This window comes from Podarcis raffonei, chromosome 8 (assembly GCF_027172205.1).
Source record: "Podarcis raffonei isolate rPodRaf1 chromosome 8, rPodRaf1.pri, whole genome shotgun sequence".
Classification (NCBI taxonomy): Eukaryota; Metazoa; Chordata; class Lepidosauria; order Squamata; family Lacertidae; genus Podarcis; species Podarcis raffonei.
Genome location: NC_070609.1, coordinates 18925977 through 18953012, shown reverse-complemented (window position 1 = coordinate 18953012; position 27036 = coordinate 18925977). Strand labels below are relative to the sequence as shown.

The 27036-nt window shown below is 48.3% G+C and overlaps 1 protein-coding gene across 3 annotated transcripts; it reads right to left on the bottom strand.

The window, feature by feature from the left end:
• Nucleotides 1–729: 729 nt before the first annotated feature.
• FXYD1 (FXYD domain containing ion transport regulator 1) lies at nucleotides 730–27036 on the bottom strand. 3 transcript variants are annotated; one of them, XM_053398362.1, is made up of 8 exons: nucleotides 26525–27036; nucleotides 14092–14156; nucleotides 13080–13124; nucleotides 11392–11466; nucleotides 9638–9674; nucleotides 5470–5519; nucleotides 4271–4309; nucleotides 730–3169 (listed from the first exon to the last, which is right to left on the bottom strand). In XM_053398362.1, exons 2-7 carry the CDS (start codon nucleotides 14147–14149, stop codon nucleotides 4287–4289), a joined length of 288 nt encoding a protein of 95 aa, XP_053254337.1. In that variant the 5' UTR covers nucleotides 14150–14156; nucleotides 26525–27036; the 3' UTR covers nucleotides 730–3169; nucleotides 4271–4286. The 3 variants fall into 3 exon arrangements, with proteins under 3 accessions (XP_053254337.1, XP_053254336.1, XP_053254338.1); XM_053398361.1 differs by lacking the exon at nucleotides 26525–27036 and adding an exon at nucleotides 19854–19943; XM_053398363.1 differs by lacking the exon at nucleotides 26525–27036 and adding an exon at nucleotides 19751–19848.

Below are 27036 nucleotides of genomic sequence, written 5' to 3'. Positions count from 1 at the left end.
AGGGGCCACAAATGTCATCTAGTCCAACCCTCTGTAATGCAGGAATCTTTCAGCTAATGTGGGGCTCAAATCCATGACCCTAGGGTCAAGTCTCATGCTCTACCGACTGAGGTATCCAGCCTGTGAACCCTAATTTATATTACAGCAGATGCTCGGGTTGCGAACGTGATCCATGCAGGAGGCACGTTCACAACCTGCAGCATTCTCAACCCGCAGCGCCGCAGCTGCGCATGTGCGGGTTGCGATTCAGTGCTTCTGCGCATGCACAAAGCGCGATTTAGCACTTCTGCGCATGCACAACTGCCAAAACCCAGAAGTAACCCATTCTGGTACTTCCAGGTGTCGGCACATCCGTAACCGGAAAAAACGCAACCTGAAGCATCTGTAACCCGAGGTATGACTGTATTTTTGTCGCTGCTGCGAAATTGAGGGGGTGGGGGTGGAATTGCTGCAGGAGCTGAATTAGGCCCCCAACCTAGGTAGCAAGTCACTCCTGCCTTAGGGGAAGCTGGGCAATTAAACTCACAATGGGGAAATGTGGAGCCCTCCACAGCTGTTTGGTACAGCTGTTATTCGGTGAAGGAGATAGTTCTATATCCGAGCAAGGCACCTGGGAGTTTGTGTGTGGAAATCCCCCAAAATACCACCCATGTCTTACTTCTCTCAAGCTCGTTCATGCACAAGCACACAGACACACAGAGAGAGCAAAGTCTGACATTTCACCGCAGCTGGAGAAAGTAGCATTTTAATGTCGTGGAAGAGACTTGGCAGACATAAAAGGTCAGGAACATAGAAAGGGGTCAGCGAAACCAGGGGAACGGGGCTCAGTGGAGAGCTTTCCTAAGGGCCAGCAGCACAAAGAGCATCAGGCATTAAGCTTTGACAGGTGCCACCCACACCTGCTCCTCCTACGCAGCCTAGACGAAACCGAAGCAGGTGGATGTTATGGCACTGCCCTCTGCTGGAAAGAAACCACACTGCTCTGTGGCGAGAGAATGCAGGTAACCTCAAATGATACCACACACAGCAAGGTTAGCCTATAACTGAGAGTCGTTTTTCCAAGCAGGTGAAGGCGGTATAACAGGAGAACTAGCGTACACACTCATTTATTGCATCCTACACACCCAACACTCAGGGCAAAGGTGGGAATTACTTTCTGCCTCCGGGTTTTGTTGTTTGAAGCATCGGCAACTGGGAGTAGATTTCCAGTTCTGGTCTGGATTTTCAGAGCCAGGCTGCATTGCTATGCCACAGGCAAAGATTTAGGCTAAGGATGGGGAAGCCGTGGTCCTCTAATTTGGTGCTGGACTCCCAGCAGCCCCAGTTACCATAGGCATTTGAGTTGAGAGTCCTATCACATCTGGAAGGGCTACGGCTTCTGCATCCCTAGTTGGTTAGATCCAGCCAGCTTGCTGAGCCCAACAGCTGGATATTCTGCACTGACTGTAGGAAGTTCTTGGCAAAAAAGCAAGCTTGTAATAAGGCCAGAACTTCTTCTTCCTGTCGAAACTGTCACTATTTTTTGTTCAAGAAAGAAAGGCCTCAATTTACTCTCATAAAAAAAAAAAAGATCTCATACTCCCTTCCCATTTATAAGAGTGTATTATTGTGCATTTGGCAGGGCTGGGAACTCGCACTCCACCAGACAGGAACAAAATGAATATTCCCCACTACGTCTTGTGGCTGCAGCTGCTAAATACAACAAATAGGCTCTGGGGGAATTGCAAAATCCTGGTTAGGGAGCCTCACGGTTGGGGCTGCATTATTCATCACCCTTTTCCTGGGGGTGGGGTGTTAGGAGAGGGGTAGTACCTCTGATGGGGGGCACATTATGCTCCTTCTGGGGTAGTTTGTTCAGCTTTGGGCCCCACCCTGCACTCAGCTCTCACATGTGGCTCCTAGAAGCTGTCAGCATATGACAGCAGCCACACTCTGGGAAATGGCTTAAAGTGGCCAGCTAAACCAGGCGAGGGTAGCCGATGGGTCTCAAACCCTCAGTGAGTTAAGGACTTCCCCTGCATATGAAGACAGGCTCCAGCAGATGGAGTGGATGAGACCAATAGTGGGCCCAATGGTCAAGAAGGTGATTTCTGCATGTCCTGCAGAGGGAAGTGAGGGGCAAATGGGGCTCCTTGTCAACTTGGGAAGACTAGGTAAAGGAAGACTCAGATCCTAGACCTCTGCTGTCTTGAGGGATATCTTCAGGAGAAGACAAGGCTAAGGAGAAAACCCTACACAAATCTGCAGTTCTCAAGGTGGTTGGATGGTGCCTTGTATGCCTCTGTCCATCAACTCCTACAGCCAAGCTGCTGTCAAACGTATTGCTCTGCTTTCCTTTGGGCCACATCAGCAAGGCCGAGAGAAGGGTCTTGCCATCTGGCAGCCCGGGACCTCCATACACACTGCCCAGGCTTGCGCCCTGGGGAGGTCACTCTGGTGCTGTTAACAAAGCGATTAGACTTCACCCCCCCAAGGCACACTCCATTGTCTTTCGAGACAGACAGGTGTCAACAACTTCTGGAGACAGTGCTCGCCTTCAGCTTTTCCCAAAACTGTGCCATCCAAATGTCGTCAGGACGGCAACTCCCTTCATCCCTGGCCATTGGGCACCCTGGCCAGGTCTGATGGAAATTGGGAGTCCAACAAGATCTGGAACGCACCAAGTAAGAAAAGGCTGGCTTGCACTCTGCACTTGCACTGAGATTGCACTGAGTGACAATCTGAAAGGCCAGTGGAAGCAACCCCCCACTTTGGATGAGCTCCTAGCTTCTCTGGAAGAAGAACAACCCTTCTGTTTTCTTTTCATGGACAGAGCTGCCAGCCTTTATGCCTAGATATGTCCGAAAATCATTTCTACCACCGCTCTTGGGAAGTCTCATCGTAACCGTTTGAGCACCAGGGAGGCAGATTTAGTATCCCCCATCGCCTAGGATGAGGACTAAGCTTGAGCAAAATGCGCCGGACAACAACCCCTTTCTCTCGGAGTCTCGCAGCAAGCTAAGCACTTCCAAGTTAGGTTGGGATCACCACGAAGACAGCAGGCCTGGCGATTTGCCAGGTTTGGTGCAAAAGGCAGGCGGCTTGCTGGGGAGCAGGGAGGCGAGGGCTGTGTGCAGTGCAGAGACAGGAACACTCTGGATCATGGGGGGAACGACATGTCAGGAGCAGCCTGGGAGGAGAAAAAGAAAAGTCAGGTGCAGAAGGAGTTGTTCAAAATAAATCCAGAAAGGCAGAAGCCCAACAGATGCCTCCAGAGAGCCCTGATGAGATCGCAGTTTCTCCAGATGGTTCTCCACAACATACTGCTCTGTGAGGTGTCTCACAGTCAATTTAGAGGAAAGGACCGCAGCTCAGTAGGAGAGGACGTGTTTGGCATGCAAAAGGTCTCAGGGTGAATCCCATCAGCGCCAGATAGGTCTGGGAGAGACTCTTGCCTGAATCCTGGAGAGCTGCTGACTTAGGATAAGGCAGCTTCTTGTGTACTTGCTTTCCAGGCCTCTCTGTAATTGCAAGCCTGGAGGTGCCTGGCTAAATTAAAAGGGACAGGGTTCACCTTTAAAAGCCCTAGGCAGCTCAGGCCCTGGGTACCTCAAGGACTGCCTCTGCCAGGCCCAGAGTTGGCACCCAGGAATCCTGGACAGCTGCCAGTAGTGGTTGGCCGGTGCCTCTTGGAACTGGTAGGTTTTAAGGCAGGGAGACCGACAGTAGGTGGTGCTAGAGACAATGTCTGGCAGAGACAACTAATTCTCGTTTTGTCTCCACCGGCCTCTTCCCTGCTGAGGATAGGGGGCATGAAGATGGCAGGTAGTGCCAACCCCTGGCTGGAAGTAAGAAAGCAGGCAGGCTGAGTTGATTGAGCTTGGCAAGGGAATGCCCATTCACCCCAATGGATGAGCCTCCACTGGCTGCCAGGGGTCCGGCAGACCCTGCCCTACTGGTGGCTGCCCCACAACCCCCTCTTTAACCCCTCTGGTGTTCCAGTCAGCACTATTGGCAGGGTGTGCGAGCCGCCATTCAGCGTTTCCCACAATACCCCTGGATTGAGCCCTGGCCACGCAGGTCCTAGTCCCAAAGTCTAACCACTGTGACACACTGCCCATTCAGTAGTGCTCACTGGAAAGTTCTACGATCACTTTCAATTTCAATATAGTGTAAACTATGAGCAAAGCTGTCAACTTGATTTTCGGAGCATGCTAGCGGGACCCGGAGCCCAGCCAGTGCGTCCAAACCAGCGGTCCATCTCCCCAGTCCTGCGGTATATGCAACTCACCAGTTTCAGGCTTCTTCTATCTCATCCTTGTGGATAAACCTAGCAAGGAGAGTCAGAAAGAGACAGTTTTTAAAAAACGGTTGTTTCCCTAAAAGGCTTTAAGCTTTCTTTCCTTCTTTTTTCCTAATCCACCCCAGGCAGGAACAGTTTGCCCCAGCAGTGTGCCCTGTTACATGACAAATTAAAGCAGTCCCAAAACACATTTTGCCCCACAGAGCAGGATCTAGCAGAGGGGTGGGGAACCTGAGGACTGGGGATGGAATGCGGCCCTCCAGACATCTCAATCTGGCCCTCCTCAGGCCACAACCTCCTCACAGGCCTTTCTTTGTGCCTCAAGTTTTTTTTGCCTGGCTGGATCCTGTCAAAGAGGTACAATTCCCAAAGTTCCCTGGAAAGAAGAATTGATTCACTCAATTGATCCACTCTGGGAACTGCTGCTCTGTGAGGGGAATACGGGTCTCCTAACAGCCCTCAGCACCCTTAACAAATTACAGCTCCCAGGATTCTTTGGGGGAGGCCATAGGTGTTTAAAGTGGTTTGATACTGCTTTAAATGTGTAGTGCAGATGGGACGCAAGTTGAACACGCAGTCCAGCCACACAAAAGTCCACTATCTTTCTTTGTTTCAGCTGCTCAGTTAAGGTGAACAAAGTCATATGCTGGTTGCTGTTGTTAAACACCTGAGCCAGGAGTCCTTGCCAATCTATTCCAAGGCACTTAGAAATCCTACCAGCAGATCCCAATCTACCTTCTGCTGACCCCTTAATATATATACAGTGGTACCTCTAGATATGAACAGGATCCGTTTCGGAGCCCCGTTCGCATCTAGAGGTAAACGTAACTAGCGACAGCATGTCTGCACACGAACACACCACTTTTCGCTGCTTCTGTGCATGCGTGTGACATCATTTTGAGCATCTGCGCATGTGCAAGCATAGAAACCTGGAAGTAGCGCGCTCCATTACTTCAACCCGAGATATGACTGTATAAGCTTTCGTTTTGTTTTGTTTTTGCAATCAAGCAGTGTATAATTTTTACGAAAGAAACAAATAAAAAGTTTTTAACGAAAGGAATAAATCTGACGTAGGCACAAGGCTCAGCTCCCCGGTTTTCTTTTTAAAGTGTCTAGTCCTCAAGCATGAGGAAAAGAAGGGCGCAGCAGGGGAAAGTGAAGGATAACTCAAGTAGGCCGGATCTTACGCCGAATCGAGCTGCGCAGGGGCCCCTCCTCCTCGTCAGGTTCACCAGTCCTGTAAATAGAAAAAAATATTTGTCATGCTGTGCTTAACAAAAATGCCCTGCTCTCTTCATATCCTGCAGCAATTTCTGTTTTTTAAAAACCTCGGTGTTTTGTACAAGAGCAAAGCAATAGCTCCTCCTGTTGACAGATAAAATAACTACTCAGGGCACCAACAGAAATGGTTAATTAAGGTGATGCGAGCCAATGAGCCTTTCCAACTATGGATTTATTCACATATCCATGGGCCCCAAAGGGTTGATTATCCGTGTTTTGGATTGTGACAGGCTCTGCTCTGCTGTTTGGAGGGCTGGTGGTCTGACTCCTACTGCCAAGGACTGCTCCTTCCTTCTTTTTTTTTTAATTAAATATTTATTAGCATTTTCAAATAACACAGAACAAACAAAAACAAAAAATAAACAAAACAGAAAACACAAAAATACATAACATTCAAAACTAAACAAAAAAAGAATAGAAAAAACACATAAAGTTTCTAATACTTATTATTCTTAACCTTATTTCTCAGACTTCCTCACACCTCCCCTTCTTGTATTCCAATTTAAATTGTCAGTTCAGCAAGTCCTTAACTTATTTCTTTACCTTAGCTTAAACATTTGTTCTAACATACTATTGCTTTCCTTTACTTCTTTTTTCCATTTCTTCAATTTGTTTTTAACAGCCTTATTTTCAATTAATTTAAAAAGAAAAGAAACCAATTTTACCTTATTAAAATTACACATCAACACTTATACCTCATTAATTATTCTTAAACCTTTTTCCTAAAGTCGACCAAAATTTCCCTTCCACGATTTACCCAATTTCCTTACCACTAACTAAAAAAAAAATTATAAAAAGCAAATTATCCTTATGTACCCTTTGGATTCCCAACCTCCACCCACCCTTTTCCCGGTTCCAGTCCCCAACCAATATCCATCAGTCTTTATGTTATTTATTTAGCCTGGAGATCTCACATCCGAGGCCCTTATATCTCTCTCAGTTCCTTTCTGCCGGTCTCTTTGATAGTCCTTGATGTTAAACCCCAAGTCTCGGAGGGGCTCCGGCCCAACAGAATCCATGTTGCTTCCAGCCAGTCCTCCATACTTAAAGGCAAAGCCTATGGGGTGCTCCAACTCTTGTTTCAAATTTCTTTCAAATCCAGATGTCCCCAAAGCTCCAGCTTTCACCAACAAATTTGTAATCCTCAGGTCTTCAGATCTCCTCCAAAAGGGATCTCTCCATTTTCCAGACTCCCATTCAGACCAGGCTTTCCACATCCAGTTTTTATTGTCCTTTTTTATCATCATGTCAGGCCTCATATTGTAACTCTCCTTTGACTCCTGCAAATCTCCTGCTCCTCCTTCATTTTCTTCAAAAACAACATATTGCTCCATCGTATCTACACTTTCAGTTTCATTTATTTGTTCAGTTGAATGGGCTTCCTGTTTCAAGTCCTTATCAGGCTCAAAACTGTTGTTTACTGTCCAGTGTAGTAGTGATACCTTTGTAGACAAAGCATTGTACTCATCTTGCAAGTTTCCCAAGAGAACGAGTGCTCTGTCCAATTCTGCTTGGATTTTACATACTCCAGCCATTTTTGTGATGTAATGTCCCTATTACCCCTCTAGGGGGATTTTAGTTCCTTAATGTTCCTTTCAACTCAAAACCAAAAGTCCAGTTATTTTGTATCAGCCCTCCTTATTTTCAACAAGTTATACCAAGTAAACCAGCAAAAACAGCAGAAACAATGTTCTCTTTTTCCAGCTGACAACTAGCTGACTAGCAGCTCACTTGACAGCTGTCAAAATCTTCAATGCAACAGGCTTTCTCATAGGACGTTCCCGGGTCTCGGGGGGGGGTGAAATTTCAGCTCCCAAGATTCTTTTTATCCTCCAGTAAATCTTCTTATAGTGTCAAAACCGTGAAGTCAGGATCTTTCATTAAAAAACAAAAAACAGATTCTCTCGACCTTAGCTGCCCAGTCCTTTGCTTTAAATTATTTACAAAGAGGGGGGGGGTGAACTTCCTTTTTAGCCCCTTCCCGCTCGTTCCAAATCCAAAATTAAAGATTTTTAAGGTTCCAATCTCCGTATTACTCACGGGTTTATATTTTAGAGTCCAATCGGTCTTGGAAGAAGTTGGCGCTCTCTGTCAATGGCTTGCGGCTTCACTCCGTAGGCGAGGGAGTACTCTCAGCACCACGCCTCACCCTGCCTCCGTTCCGAAGCCTTTAAAAAGGCTCCGTCGCGGATTGGGGGGGCGCAAATGGTGCCCGCCGAGTCTCTGTGTTCACAGGCATCCGCGCCTGTGATTTTAAGGGTCCCCGCTTCGCCGCAGCGGCCAGACCCAGACGCTACGGAGCCGATTCCCTCCGGAGCTCGGAGGGAATCCGCCATTAAACAATGGCGCCAACCCGGAAGTCCAAGGACTGCTCCTTCCAACCCAACTATTGTGGTGGGAGAGCAGGGAGCAGAGGCGTAGCGTGGGGAGGGCCACAGGGGTGCAAAATTGTTAAAGCCGCCAAATTTCAACACCTGGTGCTGTCTCAATACAGTTACACAATTCCGTTGCTGGGCTCTGTTGAAAACGGCTCTGCATGAGAACCTCTCCGGGCAATGGAACAACTCTTCTTTTCTTATCTCTACAGCTGCAATCTCTTGGGTGCCGCAGATGCTGTTAGGCAGCTGAATGCGCATGCGTTCTCTGTCTCTGTCTGTTTCCCTCCTTCTCACCCTCGCTCCTCCAGGTAGCCCGGAGTGCTGGTAACCCACGCTATGCCACTGGCAGGGAGGGAGAAGCTTTGCATTTACTTTTCCAAAGCCCCAAGTTTAACAATTTGCTGTCTTGCTACCAGGCCAGATTTAAGTTACTTGTGTTCATTCATAAAGCCCTAAACAACTTGAGGTCCAAATACCTTAAGGACTGCCTGATTCCTTACGGTCCACCTCAGTCACTGAGACTGTCTGATGGATGACTTCTGGCTGGTTCTCAACACTTCTAAGGCTGGGTTGGTCTAAACTAGGGACTGAGCCTTGAGTGGGGCACGCCCTGCCCTGCGGAACCCCCTGCCACTAGAGTTCGGCAGGAACCATCCCTTCCTTCTTTAAGATGTCTTTTGAAAACTATATTGTCATGAACCATCTCTTTTTAAGCAATCACTATGTTTTACTGATGTATTTATGGATGCTTTTGGCTGATTTTATCCTTATATGTCGCATACCACCTGGATATGTTTTTATGAAAGTGCCGGCTATAAATATATATATATAAAGAAATAAATAAACAAAATCTTGTGAAAGCTCCTTAAGAAAACAAAGGAGGCAGCTTAACAACTGTGCAGTCTTAGCACATGGGGAAGCTTTTAGTGAGAAATTCCTTTGGAAATGAGTGAAGCCAAATGTCCAAGTATAAATAGTTTTTATCTGGAGGAAAGGGTGTGTGAGAAGATCTTTTTCCGATTGTACTTCTTGTTGTTTTGTATCAAACTGTTTTACTGTACACCTTGGTATTGTTTTAATGAGAGGCGGTATACAAACATTTTAAATAATAATAAAGGGAAGGCAACAAAATCATGCACAAGACTTGCAAAGAAAAAGAAAAACCAGCCTGACCTAGCTAGTTACATTTTACCTGCTTAAGCAGTGTCTTGGATTTCAGAGCATGTGCAGAGTTCCTTATAGAAGAGAATTTCTGAGCGAGAGAATATCTTTGGCCTCCTGATTGGAGGGTTCCAAGAAGACAAAGACAGAGTGCAAAGCCTGTTTGTTCACAGAGGCAGATTGGTTTTTGGCCTATTTGTGTAATAGACTACTGGCACAAGAGATAAAGTATATTTTGCCAATCAAGAATTTCTTTAGAGGTTGATTCCACCTCATTAAAACTTATATTACAAGAAGGCTTAGCTGTTTTTGATTAGATGAGGTACTGGAGTAAATGATTATCAACCTCAGAATGCATGCTGAAGAATAAAAGACAGGATATCAGTTTGTTGCAGACTTCTGGAGGAATGGTCTGATCACAGATGCTCTAGATGCTTTTTCTTCTTCTTGCTAGGTCACCTGTCTGCATCTGCCGTATATAATAGCCCCTCTATCCTAGGTCACCCATTTAAGCTTTCCAGGGGAAAGGCGTTACCTCTGTTGCTGGTTGAACTTGCAGCGACAACGTCGACCTGGGAAAGAGAGAGAGAAATCCCAAACAGTGAAAGAGAATCAGTACGGGGACAGGTGAGAAGCAAAGACTCTGGGATTGCCAGCATTCTTTTGGGAAGGGAGTGTTGCCAAGTGGTTGGAACAGAAAGCAGCCCACTCGTAATTTAAGGTTACCAGATATCCCCGTTTTCCCGGGACAGTCCCCGGATTTACACATCAGTCCCCATACAAAAACCATTGAAGTTGATAAGTGTCCCCAGATTCATTGACAAAAAATCTGGTAATCTTACATTAGAGGGAGCCCACAGGTCAGTGGCAGAATGCATAGAGACAGTCCCAACTCCAATTCACAAAATATCTAAAGACAGGATGGGAAAGACTAAACTTAAGAGCACTGAAGCCAGCCAGTCTTGAGCTAAATAGATCAACAGTCTGAGGTCCACATGGGGCTCAGAGACTACAAGTGAGACCTGCAACAAAATGTTGCAGCACAGAGTGCCGCTGCTCGGGGTTCCAGCCAGCCATGCCCTCCTCCCGAAAACTCCATTCCAGACACCCTCTCAACGGCATTCTGAGGACACAAGCAGCTTTCATTGGGTTGCGCTTTCGGTTGGAGAAGATGCCCCCCTACGGGTTTCCCCTTGATGTGTTTTCCTTTTGCAAACCTCAAGGTTCCCCAGAGGATGCCAACACACCCTCCTGTATCTCACAGGCTCCAATTTATCTACAAGCCTGGTGACACTTAGCAGCTGCATGTGCTGTTAACGTGCTGTAGAAGACCACCAGAAGGTGGCAGTAGAAAGTTATGGCAGAGCATGTAGCGTTGCCTGTGGAAGGCCCCAAATTCAATCCCTGGTGTCTCCAGGGATGTGAGCGATGGGAAAGACATCTGCTGGGGTCCCTGTAGAGCCACTTCCAGTCAGAGGCAGAAATAGTGAACAAGGCAGACCAAATGCCTGACTCTGTAAAAGACAGCTTCATATATAAAATCATAGAATTCTAGAGTTGGAAGGGACCACAAAGGTCATCAAGTCCAACCACCTGCAATGCGGGATTTTTATTTTTATTTTTGCCCAATGTGGGCATCGAACCCACAACCCTGATATTAAGAGTCTCATGCTCTACTGCTGAGCCATATGTCCACATGGGCTCCCTGATGCATTTCCCTTCAGTAGTTTCCCCCTCCTACCCTGCCCCCACCAGCTGCTTTTCAGTCTTCGAGAGAAAAGGTAAAACTACCCGGTGGGTGAGACAGAGTGTGCAACTGAGCCCCGCTGTGTGGGTCTTAAGAGGAGAAAAACTAACGACTGGACAGTGGTGGCTGGTTCCCATTTGGAACTGGCGAGGCAGGGAGGTCAACAGTAGGTGGCGCCAGAGCACGCTAACTCTAGTTTTGTCCACATCCGCTTCCCTGATGACTCCTATGACACTGAGATTGAGGACAAGGATGGCCAGTAATACCATGTATGCTGGATGTAAGTAAGAAAGCAAAGTTGGGTCTGGCAGAGGGCAGGCTGAGAGTTGGTGGGGCAGTGTCCCTTTCGCCCTGAGCAATCAGCCCTCTACTAAACAGGTGTGTGAAAGGAGCCCTTCCTCCCCACACCGGCAGCTTCTGCAGCTGCATTTTATTAAAGTCGCAATGTTGGAGAAATTCAGCAGGTGCCATGGCTCAGCTTGACTCATTATAAGGCAGGGAATTGTGGGGGTTGGGGAGAGAGAGGGAGATAATCTACTCACTGAGCACAATAAGAATGCCAAGCAGGAACAGGACGACAGCAAAAATCAGCCCCCCAATTCTCAGCGAGTGGTAATCTGAGAAGGAAGGAGAAGGAAGAAGTGGTCATTTCCAGCTGGGAACATATCCCCGACTTGGAATGAGGGGACGCTCTTGTGATGCTTTGCATCAGTGTTCCCCAACCCAGTGCTCTCCAGATCAATAGCAGCTGGTGCCCATCGGGATGGGTAGGGCGAAATTCTGGTAGCCCAAACCGTAGGCAGAGCTCCCAAGCCAATGATATCTAAAGGTAAAGGTACCCCTGACTGTTAGGTCCAGTCGCAGACGACTCTGGGGTTGCGGCGCTCATCTCTCTCTCTATAGGCCAAGGGAGCTGGCGTTTGCCCGCAGACAGCTTCTGGGTCATGTGGCCAGCATGACTAAGCCGCTTCTGGCGAACCAGAGCAGCACACAGAAACGCCATTTACCTTCCCGCAAGAGCTGTACCTATTTATCTACTTGTACTTTGATGTGCTTTCGAACTGCTAGGTGGGCAGGAGCTGGGACCGAACAATGGGAACTCACTCCATCGCGGGGATTCGAACCGCCGACCTTCTGATTGGCAAGCCCTAGGCTCAGTGGTTTAGACCACAGCGCCACCCACGTCCCCAAGCCAATGATAGCAAGCGCCAACTAAGGAAAGGAGGCCCCATTCTCCTCGCAGAGCTTCAATTCCCCCAGTTCCCCATGGAGAGGGATTGACTGCGAGACCGCTCTGGAAATTGTAGATCCGTGAGAGGAATAGGCTCCCAGGGTTCTTGGGGGGCGAGGGGAAGAGACGACTGTTTAAAGCAGTATCACAGCACTTTTAAGGCACGGTGTAAATGTGGCACGCCAGGGAGGCGGGTGGCGCTGTGGGTAAAACCTCAGCGCCTAGGACTTGCCGATCGTCAGGTCGGCGGTTCGAATCCCCGCGGCGGGGTGCGCTCCCGTTGCTCAGTCCCAGCGCCTGCCAACCTAGCAGTTCGAAAGCACCCCCGGGTACAAGTAGATAAATAGGGACCGCTTTACAGCGGGAAGGTAAATGGCGTTTCCGTGTGCGGCACTGGTGCTGGCTCGCCAGATGCAGCTTGTCACGCTGGCCACGTGACCCGGAAGTGTCTTCAGACAGCGCTGGCCCCCAGCCTCTTAAGTGAGATGGGCGCACAACCCTAGAGTCGGACACGACTGGCCCGTACGGGCAGGGGTACCTTTACCTTTAAATGTGGCACAGGTTTCCTCCTCCCTGTTGAGTCCTAGAAGGCCAGCACTGAGACTAAGGAATAGAAAGCTGACTACCAGAGCCACCTCTTGTCAGTGAAGAGGTAGGCAGACATGTGAGGGCTGGCTGGGGACAGACTGATCTTGGTGAGACAGTGCCCCGCTTCCTCGAATGGATGGGTCTCCACTGTGGGGAGCAAGGGAGACATAGGCTGAGGAAAATAGCCTCCACAGGTGGTGACGGAAGGTTAAAAAACACAAAAAAACCCCTCTCCTTTGCATCAGTGCTGTGCTCCAAGTCAGAGTCATCCACGCCTCTTTTAAAGTTGTAGTTTTTTTAAGTTCAAAAACAAGGAGATTGGACAACACGTTTTTTGTTTCCAAAAGTCTGTTAGGGGGTCTCTGCCCTTGCCATCTATCTCCTGACCCCAGGTAGTAACAACTGGCTCACCATAATTGAATGGGTCGTGTGGAATGTCCTTGGGTTGTGGTGGTTCTGAAAGAGAGGCAAACAAACACACACACATATAGAGAGGAGATTAATAATATGGTTATCCTTAAATCTTCCCTGCCCCGCCCCCATTAATCAATCACTTTATACTAAACAACTTAGCATTATAATCTTGATAAACCCCATTTAGAGGGAAATGTTTTGTTTTTATTATTTATTTTTATTTATACCCCACTGTTCCTCCTCTTTAAATTGCATTTCCTATCCCACCTGGCAACTGAGCAGCATATAAATTAGGAAAACAAACAAAACAACACTGAAAAGGCCTGGATATATAAGGGGCAATTTCAGACACCTGCTATTTTGGGGTGACATTCAAGCACATACTGGCACGTTCAGGTTTATTTATTTGATTTATTATATTTTTATCCTACCTTCTGCCGCCCCCCACCCCCCACAAGAGGTTTGAGGTAGTGTATATGGTTTTCCCCTTCCCCATTTAACCCCCACAACAATCCTGTAAAGTAGGCTGAGAGGCAGTGACTAGACGAGGGGTCAGCAAATTTTTTCCACTGTCCCTCAGACCTTGTGGGGGACCAGACTATATTTTTTGGGGGGGGGGGATGAACAAATTCCTATGCCCCACAAATAACCCAGAGATGCATTTTAAATAAAAGGACACATTCTACTCATGTAAAAACACACTGATTCCCGGGCCGTCCACACGAGCCGGATTTAGAAGGCGTTTGGGTAGAGGCCTTAGTTTGCTTCCCCATGGACTAGACCAAGGTCACCCAGTGAGTGTGGATTTGAACCCTGATCTCCCTGGTCTTAGTCCGAGATTCTAACCACTACACCACCTTGGCTCAACAAGATCCTTTTTGACTATAAGGTGCAGTATATCTTTGAACTGGATTTTCCTTTTGCGCAGAGTACAAAATGCCCAAATGTCAGCAGACATTCTCAGCCATTTCTCATCCTCCTCCCCCCCCTGCCCCTCCCACAAGCTTACCTGCTACTGCAGATCCTATCAAGATCCCACACAGAGGCAGAAGGAACCACAAGTCCATGACTGTTCTGAGGAGATACAAAAACAATGGATAGTCAGATTCCTGGCTTGAGCAAGGTGCAGGATGTAATATGCTTTAGCTGAGATTCCTGCATTGCAGGGGTTGGACTAGATGACTCTCAGGGTCCCTCCCAATTCTGTGGTTCTTTCTGGCCACCATCCAGGCAAGCAAGAATCGTAAGAATTCAAGGACGCATTCCAGCAAGGCAAAAACTCCCAGGAAGAGCACAAAGTAAGGCTGGTGAGGTGTGCAGCCTGGAGGGAAAGGGGTGTGGCCTGGTGAAAGGGGGTGTGGCCTGGAGAGAGAGCTGAGGACCATACAGAGAGTCGTGGTAGGTTGCATTTAGCCCTGAGGTTCCCTATCACGGGGTCCAACTACACATTGTGTTAAGCACACTTTCTAAAAAGTGTACAGTGGTACCTCGGGTTACAGACGCTTCAGGTTACATACGCTTCAGGTTACAGACTCCGCTAATCCAGAAATAGTACCTCGGGTTAAGAACTTTGCTTCAGGATGAGAACAGAAATTGAGTGGCGGTGGCATGGCGGCAGCGGGAGGCCAAATTAGCTAAAGTGGTACCTCAGGTTAAGAACAGTTTCAGGTTAAGAACAGACCTCTGGAACGAATTAAGTTCTTAACCCGAGGTACCACTGTACAGTTGTACCTTGTTTTGAGTCCGGAATCCATTCCAGAGCCCTAGCCGCTCCAGGATGCAAAGAGAACCCTATTGGGTTCTCGCAACCTTCCGGCAGAGAAAGGTCCTGTCGTGCTCTTAACCAGAACATGCGGATCAAAGTGCATTTAACAAGAAAGAGGGAGAATTCAGCTAAAATTCAGGGCTAAACCTTTTTCCCCTATCCTGTTTTCCACCAAAAACAGCTGCCATGAGCTACAAATTCCACCTTTTCAGACATGTTCTTCTTCTTCAGGGCATTTCCTGTTAAGTTGTGGGTGAACATATCAGACGACACAGCGATTCTTCAAACAGCTCTTGTTTATTCACAGGCCAGGCCAGAACTGAACTGAAGGGTTCAGCCAGCCTGCTTATATAGAGCTCCACTAGAAGGCAACAGTAACCATTTTCTGTAACTATCCAATCACTGAATGTCACTTTCAATCCCTTATTTGCATATGTGGACCTGAGTGAAAACTATCTACAGTATCCCCCTGCTGGCCCAGGGTGAGAACTTCAGTACATAACATTTCCCCTCTTCATTCCCCCTTTCTTCTCCCTCCTCCACCCTTTTCTCCCAGCAAGGTTGCTGCCTTTCCCTCTTGAGAGGGCTCCTGCACTGTCAACGGACGCACCAATCTGAGGCAACCAGGAGAAATTCAACAGGTATCGCTTCCCACCTCACTCGGCATTGCCCTGAAGAAAGAACACAGCCTGTTGGGGAGTTCCCACTGAGCAAGCAGGAACCCTGAGAGAATGCAAAGTCGGCTACTCATAAGGACGGAAAAGTAAACAGCAAGTCCTCCGGGAGCCAGGGGGGTACGGTTAAAAATAGAGCTTTGCTGAGAAACGTTCCAGAATTAGAGAACGTCCCTCAAAACGCAAGCAGGAAACAAAGATGGCTGAGAAGTGTCAGCAAGACAGCTGTGGGGAGAGGGGGGGTTTGGGGGGGGTGTTCAGATCAGTCAGGTGGAAAGGGAAATGGACTGGGAGAGGAGAGGAAATGGTTCCTCAAACACCTGGGGCTGGACCCATTATTTCACATCCTGAAATGGCCTCAGTGGCCCTGTGGAAGGGAGGGCAAAGGCCTGTAACTATGGCAATAGGCTTTTTTTTTGCAGCCACCGAAAACTGCTTTGCAATGTTTGCAAATGATAACCTGTCTCTAGGGTGCTCAGGGACGTTTCAGGGTTTCCCTTCTGCCTGCCCTGGCAGGCAATTAAGCTCGCAACCTTCCGGCAGAGAAAGGTCCTGTTGTGCTCTTAACCAGAACATGCGGATCAAAGTGCATTTAACAAGAAAGAGGGAGAATTCAGCTAAAATTCAGAGTCCGATGGCCAAGGCGGCACTTACGGAAAACAACTGAGGCTTGCAATAAAATGCTGCAGTATATATCAGGCCTCCGACGTACTCAGCCCTGCTCCAGGATACAGTGGTACCTCGGGTTAAGTACTTAATTCATTCTGGAGGTCTGTTCTTAACCTGAAACTGTTCTTAACCTGAAGCAGCACTTCAGCTAATGGGGCCTCCTGCTGCCGCTGCGCAATTTCTGTTCTCAGCCTGAAGCAAAGTTCTTAACCTGAGGTAATATTTCTGGGTTAGCGGAGTCTGTAACCTGAAACATATGTAACCTGAAGCGTATGTAACCCGAGGTACCACTGTACTCCATTCTGTACCCCTCTCCCCCACCCGTTCCTCAGGGGTCCCATTTGGCTCAATTTCCGTCGGCATTCATCACATGACTTCGCTGCTAAGCACCGGTTCAAAAACAACAACCACCATCGGACTAATGCTGGAGGGCACACACCCAATTGCCCAGGAGGGAGGCTGGCCCCTGCTTCCTCACTTCCTACCCCAGCCCCATAGTGCTCAGACAAACAGATCCTTTCCACAAACATCCTTCTGGCTTGCATGTTTGGCTGCTGCTATCACTAACTGAGCAGGAAAGGGGAAAAGGAACACTCCCATGCCTTGGCTCACTCTCTGCCAGAAAGGCCACGCTTTCAACTGCAAACGTCAGCCAAGAGATTTCTCGGTGCAACTAAGAAAGCCTCAGCTCACACATTTGGAGCTGCTCTAAACGTTAAGTACCACTTTGCTCTCAAAAAATGGGTTTTCAAGGTACAGTGCCACGTGTTTGCACTTGCTCTGCCACCGAGCTACACTTCCTTCTGGAATTAGCCAGATTTGCAGCTAGGCAATGATGCTGGCATCGACTGACAGAGGTGTTGTGGGTAGGAGCAGGGACCTGTCAACCACCTGTCAATCAATGAGCGTGGGAGGGGCTGCAAAGAAGCGGGGGACCTCCTCCTCTGCTAGGACGACTGCTGGGGACCTCACAACCACGGCACAAGACCAAAAAAGTGGAAGCCAGGCTCTGGCAGGGAGCAGAGTGTCGCCAAAGCCTTGTGGAATGTGCAGGAGATGTTTGGGCCTGCCCAGGCAGCTCGTAATTTTGAGATCCATTGGACAAGGGTACAAAAGCTTCTCTCCATGCTGGGGAGATTGAAACGGGGGGACGCAGACGGTTAGACTGGCTGGACAATCCAGGGACGGCCAGGTTTAGAGCTGCCTGAATGTTCTTTTGTCGGTTCCTTGTAGCCTTAATTTCCCACACATACACACCCTATTGTTTGTTGCTGTAGCTGCAGAGCAACACCCGCCTGCCTTTCCCTGCTGCTCAGTAACTTCACCCCAGCGGGGAGCACATTCCTGGAAGAAAGCGAGTTGGCTGCTGGGGTTGCCTCCAGCAGGGCTAGCAATGCTACTGGGCACCAGGAGAAACAGCATGCCTCTGGCAGCCAATTTTGAACCCCACTATAGGGGCAATACATCTGTCGCCTCCGGGCTGCCTGTGTTTTGTGGGAGGGATTCAGGCGCAGAAAGGAATTTAGGCTTGCAGAATTCTAATGGGTAAAAGTGCCTAGCTGTTGCCCTGCAACCACAAATCCTAGGTGGAGCAGGGCGGACAACAGACGTTTTTTGTGGTTAGGAAAGCAACAGGGAGACCAGGGTTCAAATCCCCAGGCAGACCTGATGCTCGCTAGGTGACCTGGGGCCAGCCACAGTCTCCCAACCTAAACAATCTCACAGGGTTGTTGTGAAGTTAAAAATGAGGAAGGGAGAAAACCATGCACACCACCCTGAGCTCCTCGGAGGAAAGGTGGAGTATAAAACCAATAAGATATACATAAAAATTAAAGCTAGATATTGCTTAACCTCTGTGTAAGCTGTGCGCAAGCGAATCCACATAAATGCTCAAGAAACAGATCTGCAGGAGCCCAATATTTATGTAGGTTATTCTGCCAGGCTCTCAAGCTTCACCACCCCCTAGTATCTGATGGGCCAAAGGTAAAGGTAAAGGGACCCCTAACCATTAGGTCCAGTCGTGGCCGACCCTGGGGTTGCAGGGCTCATCTCGCTATGATGGCCAAGGGAGCCGGCGTACAGCTTCCGGGTCATGTGGCCAGCATGACTAAGCCGCTTCTGGCAGACCAGAGCAGCACACGGAAACGCCATTTACCTTCCCGCCGGAGCGGTACCTATTTATCTACTTGCACTTTGACGTGCTTTCGAACTGCTAGGTTGGCAGGAGCAGGGACCGAGCAATGGGAGCTCACCCCGTTGTGGGGAATCGAGCCGCCGACCTTCTGATCGGCAAGTCCTAGGCTCAGTGGTTTAACCCACAGCGCCACCCACATCCATCCGATGGGCCAGAGGGGCTGCTAAAACAGGAGATCCGATGCATGTGCCAATCTGTCGCCATTAATGAAGCCAATTGCATTATTGTTAATTTGCCCTGATGGAAGCATGATGCAGAGAATTTTGGGTTCAAGCACCCAAACGCCTTGGACAATCTCAGCACTGCAGTGCTGAGTTTCAGAGGAAAGGAGGCAGAGAGAGAAAAGAGCCCCCTTGGACCCACTGGTGGATCCAGTTAACACTGACTGTACCTCAACTGGATCAGACCTTTCCTTGGGGGCTGCATGCCCACCAGGGCCATTTTCAACCAGTTTTAGGGGGGTGCGAGGGGGAGGAGATTCCGTTGCGCAACCTTTTTGCTGGCAGAATCTTAGCACTATGTTGAACACAAGCCTGTACCCTTAAAGCCCCTTTCCCTCCCCACAAAGAATCCTGGCAACTTTAATTGAGCGAGGGCGCTGGGAACTGTAGTTCCCAGGGTTCTTTGCAAGGCTGCTTTAAATGCAGAAAGGATGGCTGCACCTTCACAGGGTGAGGCTAGACATCACAGGAGCATGTCACATCCACACCAAAGGTTTATTTCATTTATTTGTTTTCATAAGCTTTTATTTATATATTTCAAAGAGAAAGTTGAAGCAACATTTGCCAATGTACAATCATATTTTTCTAATTTATGCTGCATGCTACTTATTCTATATATTACCTTTTCCACAGTATTTTCAAATCTGTATTTTACTGCTGTTTGTACACTAAAGCCACCTTCGTTTTAGCATGTTTACAACAGTTTTTTTTTAAAAAAAAACAATCTACAAACTTTCTCCAATCCTCCTTGAATTCTGCCTCATCTTGATTTCTGATTTCGCGAGACAAAACTTGCCATTTCTGCATATTCCATCAATGCTAAAAATCACAACATTATGTTTAAAGCACGTTGAAAACACATGGCTTGCCCCACCACAACCACCACCACAGAAACCTGGGAACTGCAGTTTGTTTAAAAAACTGGCTTTCTAAGCATTGCTACACACCAGAGAAAAACGCTCACCCCCTGATTCTGCCATGCCCCGTTCCAAATAGCCAACACAACCACTCGGTTGACAGCTCCATTACAGCCCCTGACACAGCTGTCCCTGTTCCTCCCCAGAGAGGTGCCCATTCTGCTGGGCTTTGGCACGCAAGGGTGTTATATTATCCCACCCATAGGCTCACCCTTGCAGGAAACTCACCCTGCACAACAGCAGTGCCCTTGGGGTCGTCTTGTCTCCTTTCCCCAGATAAAGGGTGGGGAAATTGCTTTGCTACCTGCCCCGTGCAGCCCCTCGCACCTACCCCTCAGGTTCCGTACTGCTGGGCCTCCCTGGTCTTTCGCGAGGAGATAAGGGCTGGTTGGAGCTGAGGGAAAGGAACAAACTTCTTTTTAAAAAACTAAGAGGGAAGGTACTGGCTAGTTGCAGAGAGGGAAAGATTAGGGGAGCTAAATTAAGTCTGCCTTGGCTCCAGGACAAAGGCTGGAGGGGAACAGCAGCGTGCGCTGCTGACCAGAAGGTGCGAAAGAAAAGAAAAAAACCCACAGGCAGCACAGCAGAGGAGACAGCCCGGCTGTGCATGCACCATTCACTTAAAAGCACATTGCTTTTAAGAAGCCTGGGAACTGTAGTTTGCCCTTCGCAGAACTACAGTTCCCGGAACCCTTAACAAACCATGGTTCCCAGGATGCTTTGGGCCAGGGTTTCCCAAACACTGGTCTCCAGCTGTTTTGGACTACAGTTCCCATCACCCCTGACCACTGGTCCTGTTAGCTAAGGATGATGGGAGTTGTAGTCCCAAAACAGCTGGAGACTAGTGTTTGGGAAGCCCTGCTTTGGGGGAAGCAATGTGTTTTAAATGTATGGGATGCACTGGCCAGAGAGGGAGGAGGAGTTGGATCAGGCTAGACTGCCGCCCCCAAAATATGCGATGGACTACCAAGCAGGTCTACAGAAGAGAGTGGCCCTATAATTCTTGCATTTGTATACTCTTTGTGTGCGTGTTTATTTTCATGTTTTGAGAATATATACCACAGTAAAGCAAGCTACAAGGACATCAAAATACATGCGCCAATGCAGTATTATTGTTCTTTAAAGTTGCAACTGACTGAATCTGACATTCTGCCGAGGACAATCTGTTAACCAAGGGTACATCAGGTTTGGAAACCTTGAAATGAAACCAGCCCTTTTGTTTTCTCCTCTGCGGGGATGCCTGCAAGCTTTGCCGTGACTCATGATTCATTCCTTTTAACTAGCTAGATTGCCCACACAAACTGATGCCACGCTCTTTGGAGAGAGAATGAAGCACCTCGCTCCCCTTTTCCAGACTTACCTGGAGGGGGTGCACTTGAGGCTAAACCCCTGCATTTAATTTATCCATTTAATTTGTTGCATTTATATCCCACCTTTTCCTCCAAGGAGCTCAAGGTAGTGCACATGGTTTTCCCTCTCCCCATTTAATTGCCACAACAACCCTGCAAGGTAGGTTAGGCTGAAAGGCAGTGACTGGCCCAAGTGAGCTTCATCTGGAGAGCGTCAACATGAGAGCGGGGCCTTTTCTGCAGTGGCTCCCTGTTTGTGGAATACTCTCCCTAGGGAGGCTCAACTGGCACCTTCACTGCATATCTTTAGGCGCCAGGTTAAAACAGTCTTCTTCACCCATGCCTTTGGCTAATTAATCTATGGCTTTTAAAACTAAGTATAGGATGTGTGTGTTATTGTTTTGTTTATTATGTTTATTATGTTATTATGTAAACCATCCTGTGATCCTCGGATTAAGGGTGGTATATAAATTTAATAAATAATACTGGCCAAATGGCAATTTGAACCCCGGTCTCCCAGGTCCTAGTCTGGTCCTCTAACTACTACACCACACTGTCTCTCCCCTAAGCTAAGCACCTATCCTGCTTTTGATTTCCAAGGCAGGAGTAGGATGGGAGGGATAGGACTGGGAATGGGGAGTGCAAAGGTTTAACCCTTTCTCTGCATGTTAGTTAACTCACCCCGCCTGCCCACTCCGTTGCTTCTTGTCCTTATCACACACAAACACACATGTCTGCTATCTTAAGAAGAAGAAAATACACAACAGCAGGCTACACATTTAATGCAGACTGCAGTTTGTCCGTTCCCTAGCATAGTTAACCAGAATTTTTGCTGTAAGGGGCTATTGGGTCAGTGGTTTGATACAGGTTGGTACATTGGGTATCAGAAACCAAAAAAAAAATGCCCCCAGAACCAGCTGAGAGGCATCCTTTTATCGTTATTTTCGGTGGAAACATCAATGCACGTCTCTTTGCACTTGGAATGGGGAGCATACAGCCTTCCTGATATGGATTAACTCCCCGCAGCAGCATGGCCAATGGTCAGAGATGAAAGCCAAAGGTTCTCCAACCTTACTTCACTTTAATATACTCAAAACAAAGGAGCGAAAGGAAGACAGATCTCTGCCCCCAAGAAGCTGCAAATCTAAATTCTAGCAGTAAGGGAGAATAATGAAGAGAGGCAGGGGCACCCACTCTATAAGGCCAATCTGTCTATGCCCCCCACCGCAACATTACCTGTTGGGAGCAGGCCAAGGTCTTTTTGTCCAACCCCCTGCAATGAGGGAATCTCCTTTCTTGTAACTTGAAGCCACTGGTTCAGGTACTACCCTCTGGAGCAAGAGAAAACAAGCTGCTTGCTCCATCTTCCACGTGACTGCCTTTTATGTATTTGAAAATGGCTATCCTATCTCCTTTCAGTCTCCTCTTTTCCAGGCTAAATACCCAGATCCTTCAACTGTTCCTCATAAGGCTTGGTTTCCAGACCCTTGGTCATCTCGGTTGCCCTCTTCTGCACATGTTCCAGCTTGTCACTATCCTTCTTAAATTGCAGCACCCAGAACTGGACACAGTAAGTATTCCAGGTGTGGTCTGTCCAAGGCAGGACAGAGTGGTACTATGACTTCCCTTGACTTGGACACTATACTTTTGTTGATGCAGCCTAGAATGGCATTAGATTTTTTTGCTGCTGCATCACACAGAAAGGGAGGCTTGGTTCCTGCCTAGGACTCGGCCATTCATTGGCTCATCGCTTTTGTAGGTTAGTATTGTGAGAGCTGGACCATCAAGAAGGCTGATCGCCAAAGAATTGATGCTTTTGAATTATGGTGCTGGAGGAGACTCTTGAGAGTCCCACAGACTGCAAGAAGATCAAACCTATTCATTCTTAAGGAAATCAGCCCTGAGTGCTCACTAGAAGGACAGATCATGAAGCTGAGGCTCCAGTACTTTGGCCACCTCATGAGAAGAGAAGACTCCCTGGAAAGGACCCTGATGTTGGGAGATATTGAGGGCACAAGGAGAAGGGGAAGATAGAAGACGAGATGGTTGGATGGTGTTCATGAGTCTGACCAAACTCTGGGAGGCAATGGAAGGCAGGAGTGCCTGGCGTGCTCTGGTCCATGGGTCACGAAGAGTCGGACAGGACTAAATGACGACGACAACAAAATTGCAAGAGGCAGGGGAAGAAGCGACCCAGTAAGGAAAATTCCTCTTGGGTGTAGCACACGGGAGTTCAGCTAAGCCCTTTGGCCAAGCTCTCTCCCCTGACTTGTTGTTTGGCAGCTCTGTCTAAATATACCCAGGCTAGCAGGATGCTGGAGTTATAAATATCCCCCATACTCGACCCCCATGGCATCCAGCCTCACAGCTATGCTTGGGTTCATTTCAGTACCAAGCCCTTCCAAAGACGATAAGTAGCAACAGCATCCCACCTTTGCCGCAAGCCTGTTCCCCATTTGCACAGAACTCACGGGCCTGGAGTAGACTGTCTTGGGTTTGTGGGTGGGGAGCAGCAGTTAATATCTCCATGCATTTGCACCCTGGCCTTGATCCTGAGAAGGGTTGTCAGAGCGGCTCACAATTAAAACTATCCATTTAAAACGACAGGTGGCTGCATTTTAAAAAAAGAAGCAGAACATTAAAAACTCGGGCAAATTATAAAACTTTAAAACCCACGTCAGTGGAGTGTTACATTGTTTTAATTGCTTTTTTTACAGTTTTAATAGTTAAAACTTGATGAACTTGTCTTACATTTTTAATAACAAATGTCTTCAACTTTTGGATGAAATTGCATTATTGTGTATTTTAAACACGTCTGGCTATATTTGTTGCCGTTTATACTTGTAAAGTGCTTAGAAGCCCTTTTGGCAACTCAGCAGTATATAAATTAATAAATAGCTAACAACAACTGTGGGAAATTGCAGTCAAATATAACTAGCAAGCCTAGGACTAGTTAATACATGAAGGAGTTAAAACCACAGAATTGTAATCCTAGACTCAGTTAGTTCACGCCCCCTCACCTCTGGTGAAGGAGGATATGCTTAAGTTACAAGGGAGATCTAGTAGGGAAAGGGAAATTAATTACACCGTCTCCACCAAGTTGGTCTCGTATGTTAAAGTAATTTAAGAGACTACGATTTTTCTTGTTCCTGCCTGCAGAGATTAGGAAACTAGGAAATTCACCGGATCTGGCTAAAGACACCAGGCTAAAGGTAGAAGATAGGTCCACTAGCATGCAACCTTTTAGAACATACACAAGCACTTTAAAAATTGTACTGTGATTTTCTCTCACAATTAAAAAACACCTGAAAAGTTGCTATTGTTCCCCTTTTACAGATGGAAAAACCGAACAAGGGGAACGTGTTCTATGTAGAGCCAGTGCCTTGATCCATCTGGCTCAGCATCACCTCCACCAACTTCTGCCGCCGGCGCAGGCTTCTCAGAGGCATCTGGTTGGCCAACCATAAGAACAAGAAGCTGGGGTTTTCAGGGCCATTGGCCTGATCCTGCAGGTTCTACTTACATTGTGCAGATGCCTGATTATCGTCTTCCAAAGCAACTACTCTATTCCCAACTTAAAAATGGAAAGCGTAATGCTGGTGGTCAACAAAAGGGGTTTAAAGGCAAATCTCAAGGCAAATCTAAACAGATGTAGTATAAACACCGACAACTGGGAAATATTGGAGAACAGCCTTTACCAAAGGTGTCATGGGCTTTGAAGACACTCAAACTCAGGACGCAAGGGAGAAACGTGCTAAGAGGAAGGCACGCTTGGCAAATCCATACCGTGATCAACTCCCGCCCGGGAACCAATGTCCCCACTGTGGAAGGACGTGTGGGTCCAGAATTAGCCTCCACAGTCACTTACGGACTCATTGTTAAAACCGTGTTTATGGAAGACAATCTTACTCAGCTACAAGTGAACGCCAAAGAAGAAGACTTATGCTATTACGGTGCTCTCCAGATTATTTGGACAGCAATCATTCCCGAGTGTAACAAGCAGGCTGATAGAAATGAGAACCACAGAGCACATAAGAAGAGCCCTTGTAGGATTAGTTTGCACAGCATCCTGGAAAGGCTGTACTTCAGCAGTTGAGCAGCTCCTTTGCCTGCAAAAGGTCTCAGGGTCAATCCCTGGTATCTCCAGGTAAGGCTGGGGGAAAAAACTCCTGCTCAGTGTCAGCTAGGTGTATAAGAAGGCAACTTCCTGCATTTCCCCCAGTGGCCAGCCAGACACAACAGCATTAGCCCTTTCTGTTGCCTTGCCCCAGCAACTCATCCTCAAGAGGCAGGCTGCCTTGCAGGCAGTTTGCATGTAGCCCTTCATAAGACACACCCTCCATCCATTTGCCTAACACCCCCTTCCGGGCCATCTCAGCACACCAAGTTCCATGAAGAAATTCTGTAATTTGCAAAACACTAACGCAGCATTCTCGCAAGCCCAGAGCGTTTCCCTTAGGAATGTTGCTAAAGGCAGTCAAAGAAATGGGCCATTCTTTGTCCCTTAAAACCAAGCAAATATTTCTAGTCAACATGAGTCGATCGGGTCACTTGCCATGCTTACCTAACACAAGCCTCCCATTCAACCACCTTCCTCTGGAAAAACTTCCAAGCCTTTCCCATTTAGGGTTGCCTGCCAGCCACCTCCACCGCCAGCACCTAGGCTCCTGTCTCTTTTTCAAACTGAGCAGCATGCAAAACTTCAACAGGAGAAGCCTTCCCTGCCAATAACGTGATGTGGGGGGAGGGAGAGGTTTCCCCTGTTGAACTTGTGCCTGTTTGCACCACTGGGGAAGACACAGAAGCTTTTCTAATAAGAGTCATGCGGCTCTTCGGAGTTATCCTCCCAAACCCCTGGGATCATACCAAAATATCGGGTCTTTCCCACAGATTTCAAGATCACCCCGATGACCTTTGCAGGAGGAAGGCCTCCTTTGTACGCTGTTAAATTTTCAGAGACCACAACTAATGCAGAGAAACCCAAGCACACGCGCTTCCACATTATGCAGCTGTTTCATGGGGCTTGGGGAAGGAAAACTGTTTATTTGCCCCGTCAACTGAGCACCGAGAGGCACACACACCAGGAGGTAAAAGGACCCCAATTACCAGGGGCAGCAACGTCAAGGGGGAGAGTCCTGGCTCAGCTGTAGAACATCTGCTTTGAGTGCAGAAGGTTCCAGGTCCAATCCTTGGCTTCTGCAAGTTCTCTGGATTGAAACCCTGGAGAAACAGCTGTCAATCAGTGCGGGCAATATAGAACTAGAGGGACAGCTGGTCTGCTTCCTCTCTTCTTAAGTTGGCAAAGGTCAGAGCCCCACCCCCACCCCTAGCACACTAACAAGAGCCCTCTAAACCTGCCACAGTGAGGGGGAAGACTTACTAAGAGGAGTGGGGTCATGGAGAGTATCCTGCCCTCCAAAAACCTGGAGCTGACTTTGCTAGTAGCTCCCAACTTAGATTTAATAGTCCACTAATGACGGGTGACCACCAGTATTAGCACTTTCCAGGAAGCAAAGTCACGCACAAAAAGAAACCCGACCTCCAAAAGGAGGCGATTTCGTGCCCCTTATCCAGATTCTGACGTCTCTGCTAACTCCGGATCGCACCCACCTCGAAATCAACCCACAACAGTAGACCGTTGACTTGAACTTACTTGGCAAAGCGCTTTCCGAGAAGTTCAGAGACGCACACAAACACCGGTTGCTTTCGGTCGCCCCCACCTCTTCCTACCCGTCCTCGCTGCTTGCCACGCGGTTCCGGGCCCGATCGGTGGTCCCGACCTCGGCGCGCTTCCCTTGCTGAGCGTCGGAAAGCAGCCGCGTCGCCGGCGCGAACCCGGGTGGGTGTGGGAGGCGCCGCGGGGGCCGGCGGGGCCTGGGCGGGGCGCGGAGCTCGGCGGGGCCGGCCGGGGGTCAGCAGCCGGAGGGAAAGGCCGGAGGAGGGAAAGGGAGGCAGGCAGGCTGCCGTCGTGTTGGCGTGCGCGCACAGCTAGCGCGCCTTGCAGTTGCGTGTGGATGGCGCACGCGGCAGATCCGGGCGTGGCGCTGCTTGACGCGCGCGGACACGCGTGTAGTGAATGAGATCCGTGCTGAAAACCGTTCATGGCAGGCGTCGATTTCTCTTCCCCTCGTTTTTTTACGCGTGTTTCTAAAAAGTGACTGAGTA